General features: G+C 40.4%; 1 protein-coding gene across 2 annotated transcripts in view; it reads left to right on the forward strand.

Moving 5' to 3' along the window:
• The window catches only part of LOC139961884 (uncharacterized), a 39,210-nt gene extending 32,761 nt beyond the window's left edge, over positions 1-6,449 (forward strand). For both annotated transcript variants that reach the window (XM_071961510.1, XM_071961512.1), the window contains exons 2-6: positions 1,052-1,950; positions 2,516-2,661; positions 3,031-3,111; positions 3,741-3,976; positions 4,323-6,449. In XM_071961510.1, the coding sequence (XP_071817611.1) occupies positions 1,098-1,950; positions 2,516-2,661; positions 3,031-3,111; positions 3,741-3,976; positions 4,323-4,431 (1,425 nt within the window). In that variant the 5' untranslated portion in view covers positions 1,052-1,097 and the 3' untranslated portion in view covers positions 4,432-6,449. The remainder of the gene's footprint in view (positions 1-1,051; positions 1,951-2,515; positions 2,662-3,030; positions 3,112-3,740; positions 3,977-4,322) is intronic.
• The last annotated feature ends 495 nt before the right edge of the window (positions 6,450-6,944 follow it).

The following is a 6,944-nucleotide window of genomic DNA, read 5'->3' on the forward strand; positions in this document are numbered from 1 at the left end:
GAAAAACAAAAACACATTGCAAATCATATTTCTTTCAGTAGGTGCCCGAAAAAAATCTCAGCATATTGCCCGATTTTTTTCAAAAATATTTGGTAGGGGCTACAGCCCCCCCCCCCCACCCCCGCCTCCTACGCCTATGGCTATCATGTATGAAATGTTGTATTAATAAATTAAAACAAATGTAAACAACATGAACCAGTGCTGTACAGAAGGGGGGAAATAGTAGCCATTGGCTCCTAAATGAAAACAAGTTAGGCGCCAGCTTTTACAACTGGTCTGATAACCATTATCAGCATTGAAACTCAAAATTAAATGATGTGATAAGTAGACCGTAAGGAAATATTTCGTTATAGCGTAATCTGATTTAAACAGTTGCAGTACATATCAAGCAAGTGTACTTAGAATGTTCACCAAAGCTGGATGTTTATGCTGTTCTGGTAGAAATAGCCTAAGCTAAGTGTATAAAGTGCACTGAATTATTTTACTATACCGTAGGCAAAAACCGGCTATACTCCGATTCTGATTTGCTGATCTATGGGGGCTCGGAAATAGCAGTTTCCATCCCCTAAACTATTCATCTGACCCTCAAGCCAAATCTATTCGCATTTGAAATCAGACGATCGAGATGATTTTCTGTATTATTTACAGATTAATAGACGCAATTTAAAAACAAAAGATATTAATTATAATGTCATCCCAAAGCTACCGCAGTAAGTAAATTTCCCAACATTTCGGCCCATACAGCCGGTGCACAGTTCTCGGTTAACTGGTTTCAATACCGTGAAAGATTTTCCCTTCATATATTGGTCTATCTCCGAGGATATGGAAACAAAGCAAAAAAACATTGAACTTAATAACTCCATGAACAAACCGAAATTGTAATGAAACCAGGCACTTAGTGTACTATACTTTGAAGTGACATTTGCAGAGCCACCGACACCGGGGTGGGTGGGGGCATGGCCCCCAATAAATTTCAAAGCAATGCTTTTCAAATATAATTTTTTTAACATGTAAAGTTGGTGAACTTTAACAACTTTTGTTTTCGCCTCAGGCTTATTCTGCATTTCTGAAGATAGAGCCTCTCAAGTTTAGATGCAATGGCGAATGCATGGAACAAACCCTCCGATCCAGGAGTGAGAAGAGGAATATCTGGCTCAGTGGGGTTGTTGGATCTTGGCCGTCATAGGTGTATCATCTTCCTGGAAGACCGTTTCGGCGATGATATCGGTGGCGGAATATTTGATACTGAGAAATTAGAAGCTCGGCTTGAGGGCGTCTCCGGCTTGGACATATTCATCGGAGAGTCCTGTCAACTAATTACGACAATAATTCCGCTAACTGCAGAGAGAGCTCGAGAGTTAAGTTGGCCAAATGGACGGTGGGAAGTGGTTGGAGTTCGTCCAAGAGGCAAAAAAGCGACTCCACTAAATATACCAGGCACGTTCAAGACCTCTGGTCAGAAACTGAGATCATATGCTCCCTCTATGGCCTACTGCAAGCAAGCGCTTTCTCTCTCCCCAGGGGTGCTCTCAGGACCACCAAAGGAGCTGATTGCCAATGTTCTACACTTTTTTCGTAAACTGGTGGGGCATTGGGGGCACTTCCCAATACAAGAGTTCTACCACGTGATTCGAAGTCGTGAAGAATATTCCGATGCCGTCGCCTACTTTCGATCTAAAGACGACATACTTCAATTCCTTCGCGCCTACCCTCAGTATTTCTCAGTGACGCGAACTGGCAGCCATGTTTATTTTCCGTATCGCTTTCCGGAAGATGAGTTAAACGCTTTCCTGACGAAACAGCGAAAGTTCGCAACAAGTGATAGAACTCCCGAAATTTTGGTGATCGAAGATGTAGAGTCATGCAAACGTGAGGTAGCAAGACTCCAACGGAGAGGCGGAGAAGGAAGGCAGCTGATTCTCGCAATTGACTGCGAGGGAGTCAATCTTGGTAAGTGGAAACCTCTAAGGGGGGGGGGGGGGTGGGGCATGGCGAGACGCACCGCGACACTTGTTGAAAAATTTCGGTTGTACGAGATGAGATGTTCCGGTTACAGGCATTATGACAGTTGTGATCCCGTTAGGCAGGCAATGTGACACTAAAGGAAGAGTTGCAGTACCAAACGAAGTGTCACTTGTAAAGATATTTTCCATGGCATGCGGTACGATCCCTTATATGTCACACACATTGCATATGCAAGTAACCGCAATAAACTGAGAGTACTATCAAAGTTGTAATACTGAACGAGACATACCATCGTCATGATCATGTCGTCACAGTCTGCTTGTATGGGGCTGAGGGGCTGAGGGGGGGGGGGTGAGGGGGCTGAGGGAGTTGAGGAACCATCTGCCATCGGTTCATAGATCAATTACGTTGTGTCGTTTTACCAATGGCGCCTATAGTTTCGAGTTTCGACCAACAGTTCTTCTCCAACGAACATTTAGTGTGTTCACTGTACATACATGATGATGAAACATGTAGAATTTGTAATGTTGTTTTTACATTTACATCAAAGGCAAGGAAGGTCCCTTGACACTGCTTCAGATTGGAACGGAAGAGGGCGAGGTCTTTGTGTTTGATGTACTTGCAACGCCTGGCCCGAAAGATATGTTCATTGGTGGAGGTTTAAAGGCGCTCCTAGAAAATCCGAATATCCGAAAGGTATGGAAAACAAAAATCATACACGTGTACGGTATGATATTTATAATGACAATCAGATATGGTAAACTTGTCCTAAAGAACTTCAGAAAAGTTTGTGGACTGCAATGAAAACTGAATAATTTTTGCAGACATGATGCGTTAACGCGTCTAGATCATTCAACACATTTCACTAAACTGTTAATGGTAACATGATTCACTTGAGGTAGTTAAGCAAATCCCTTAAATAACATTTAGATCACATGAAGTGATTCCGATTTTAAAATAACAAATCTCCTCTCCTGGTATCATAAAGCTGTAAAATAAAAAGAGAAAGGTGACTAAGCATATCATCTAAGTAGTGACGTGCACAGGATTTCCTCTTTTGTTCAGGTCATACATGACTGTCGGTCCGATCAGTGCGCCCTCTATTTCCAATTTGACGTCACTTTGACCAATGTCTTCGATACCTCGGTAAGTTTAAAACCTTTAACCTTTGCACAAGTCACGAGATTCTTTGATTAACATTGTAAACAGAGAGCAATGTTGACGAGATATAACAATACAACCAATTTGAATAAATGTCATAAATAAATGAGATAATCAATGACAATATCTTTGGCATAAACAAGGTCCCGGATCTTGACTAGATACAAACAACACAACCGAAGTAAATAAGTGCCATCATAATCAGTGACAATACAAGTGGCATAAACTAGGTCCTGATCTGGGCGACCGAGGAAGACTTCTCAATCAAATGTGAACCTGTTTAGCTAAGGCTATAGCTACTGTATTGAATTGACTTATTGAATTGCTTTAACAAGAGAAATAACACATAAAAGTGAAGATCATGTGTAGTACGGGATCTTCACTGCTCAACGTGCACTGTGTAGATAGCTCATGATGATCATGCGCAGTATGCGGTGATACCTTGCTTGTTTTAACTCCGTCATGATCACTTAGTTAGAAACTCAGAACTGGGGTTGAGGGTCTACCAAGTTGTGTTTTGGGTTTTTTGGGCTAATGTTCTATCTTTGGCAACTTTCTTCTTTTTCTTTTTTTTTACAAAAAGCAATTTTCTGTTTTGTTTCAATGTTAAACAGGCCGCTTACACCACCATTTGGGATCAGTGTAACATCTTTTCGGGACCTTTTAGACCAAAGCTGGCTTCGCTTCTTGAGATATTCCGATTGACAGCGGAACAAAAGACCGATGCATTTGCCGAGTTGGTGCACGATAAACAGTTGTTTGGACAGCGCCCTCTCACTGAGGAAATGATCAAGTATGCCTCTGATGACGTGTTTTGCTTGCTTCCTGTGATCTACGAGTCTTTGGACAAGTAAGTGAAATGACCTTTGACCTTGATCAAGACGATGAACGACATTGCAGCAGATTATGAAGACTTTATTTTTCACATGTATGTTTCACTTACCATGAACTTTAACTCACTCTTTTACTCGTGTATATATAGGTCGACTCGAAAACCGGGCGAAAGTAAATGCAAAGAACTGAAGCCCAGTATTACATAACTTAACATGGCTATGCGATGATGACGCTTTGTTTGATTTTCTTTAGTTCTTGATAGACTGTTAACGTGAGCAAGTCTTATAGTTAATGTAAAAGTTATAATATTTAGGAATAAAAAAAAGTGGGAAAATTATATTATTTTTACTTCTTCATCTTAGGCTAATTTCACCACTGTGGCGTCCTCATTTCGAGCAGAAGGTCGAACAATATCTCGAAGAAAGCAGAATCCGAGACCCTAATGCGATGTACGAAGAAAACCAGAGTTAAAGGCAAAAGAAGAATAAAACAAAACCAGCTTTAAGTTATTAGTTTATTTCCTCTAATCTTGAATTTGCCAAAAATGTTCTAGGTTCCCAAGTGTATGTTGATTCGAACCGCTAAAATTATTTCCAGAAATTGAATATTGGTGAAATCAGACATGTATAGTAACACTGAGACAAAATGAGAGTTTGGTGGTAATGGAGAGATATATTAGTTTCACTTGAGTGACCGTTTATGTGGTATCCTTGCAGTATCTTAGTTGAGGGAGGCGTGATCGGGATTTGAGGGGGAGGGGTGAGGGGGGTCAATGACACTGAGGAGAGCATTGCTAGAATGGGTGTGTAGGCGGCGTGATGGATACGTGTGGGGGGGGGGGGGGGTAGAATGGAAGTACGGGTGGCTTTTGCTATGTAAGCATTTTATCTTTTTTTTTTTTCTTCATGTTACTCGAGTTTCAAGTTTTTGTAGTAAACCTAGAATGAAGACTGAGGTTGATGGTAACCTATAAAGGTTATGACGTTTCGATCTTATACGAATATTCTTTAGAGAAAGACAAGTTACTTGAAAAATACAGAATAGAATAGAAATATAATTAGACAGGAAAATGGAGAGTGAGATGAAGGGATAAGGTGATGATGAATAGGCTGCTGGAAATAACATTGCGGATGAGTATGAGAAGGAAAGAGTTATCAATGGAGGTTATAACGCGAGAATAGATAGAATTGGGTGGAAAGGAGGTGGGGGGGGGGAGAAGAAAATGACTGAGAAGATGCAAAGTGGACTGAATAGAATGTGATGACCATTATGCATTTACTTTTCACTTTTATTGAATTGAATGCTAACTTGCACCTCCAATACGTGCAAGTAAGCCAAATATTTAAGCCTGGTATAAGAATATCGACTTGTGAACATAATACTAAAGAAAAAAAGGAATAAGCAACCTTTAGATAAACGCATGATTAAATAACAATTAAAGGAAGCATTTTGGGGGGGGGGGGGGTTATGGCGGGATTGATTAAGTCCTTCGGTTTCGGACAATACTACGATACGAATGTTACCAATCGTTTTCATTTTTGTACCTTTTGCTCGGTCTATTGAGGCCAAGTCACGACGGCATGTTTGTTCATTATTCACGGCATGTATGTCCTTTATTCACGGCATGTATGTTCATTATTCACGGCATGTATGTCCAATATTCATTGCATTTATGTTTATTTCTACAAAAAAGATACATTTTGATGAAATTCAAGTACTGAGAACTATGACAGCTTAGCCAACATTCCAGATGTATCAGGTTTCAAGGATAAATCAAAAAGATGATAAAAACCACAGAAGTACAGATTTTGAAGAACATTTGCCCAGATAACAGCACAGACCTCCTACTGCAGTCAGGCGCGTAGCCAGGGGGAGGGGGAAAAGTAATTTCAAGCTTAGATGCAACTTACAAGGCCTGGGAAGTGCCATTTCCAGCGATCTGGGAGGCATTTTCAGCGCCAATAGCGCCAACTATAGTGGCGCTACGCTTAGATAGTTTTCAATGCAGAATCTACGGCTCTGATAGTTTGCCTACAGGTTCGCCCCTCCCTTTGCAAACTCCTGGCTACGCGCCTGACTGCAGTGATGCAACTTCCTGGAGTAGTTGATGTTTTAGCCAGTCAAAATAGTATCTCGAGTTAACGGTAAGATATTGATATGTGGTTTTCAACTAGCAGTGTCGAATACTTTTTTTTACAATATACATTTCACATTCTTTGTAAACAGAAATTCCTTTTAATTATTGGCCAGGATTTTGAACTTTTAGATCAACTTACACAATGGATCTATGTCATTTTTTTTTATGTAGCAGATAAATGCTAGTGTGGCTTGCTATGGTATATGTAACTTCAAGTAGCATAAATTAGACCTGGTAACATATCGCTTCGATTGTTTCTCGATTTTCTTAAGAACCTTTTATTGTTGTTTGTTGATTATCGAGCAGATAGTTCATTTAATCCTGACAAATAAATACTAAAGATGTAAAATAATATGATCTTCAGTTTATGTAACGAACACTTGAAATATAACGCTAGTGAAATCACGGGTTAAGTCAGCAGCCTTAGGATTGGAACTTGTGATCGTGGTCTTAGTGTAGATGGAGCAGGCTCATGTATGTGGAGAGGGGGGGGGGGCTAGGAGGGGGAACCCACCAGAAAATAAAATTAAGAATTAGTAGTCAATAGTGCCATCTGAGGCATCTTGTTCAATAAATTTGGTCTACAATTAGTTTTTAATGCAACTTGATTTTCAAATATACCCTGCAGCTTACAAGAGAAATTCTCCGAAACAAAGCATGTTTAAAGCCAGACCTATCCCCCACCTGCCCCCTCCCTTCCCCACGCTTACCCTCCTCATAGCCATCTTGATAACAGTCCTATTTCGGGCAAATCAAATAATGGACAGGAACATATTTGACCCACTACCGTGCATTGTGTGAAGTGAATGAAGCCACAAATAAAGAGAAAGTCCAATTCATTGTCTAA

This window comes from Apostichopus japonicus, chromosome 20 (genome assembly GCF_037975245.1).
Source record: "Apostichopus japonicus isolate 1M-3 chromosome 20, ASM3797524v1, whole genome shotgun sequence".
Classification (NCBI taxonomy): Eukaryota; Metazoa; Echinodermata; class Holothuroidea; order Aspidochirotida; family Stichopodidae; genus Apostichopus; species Apostichopus japonicus.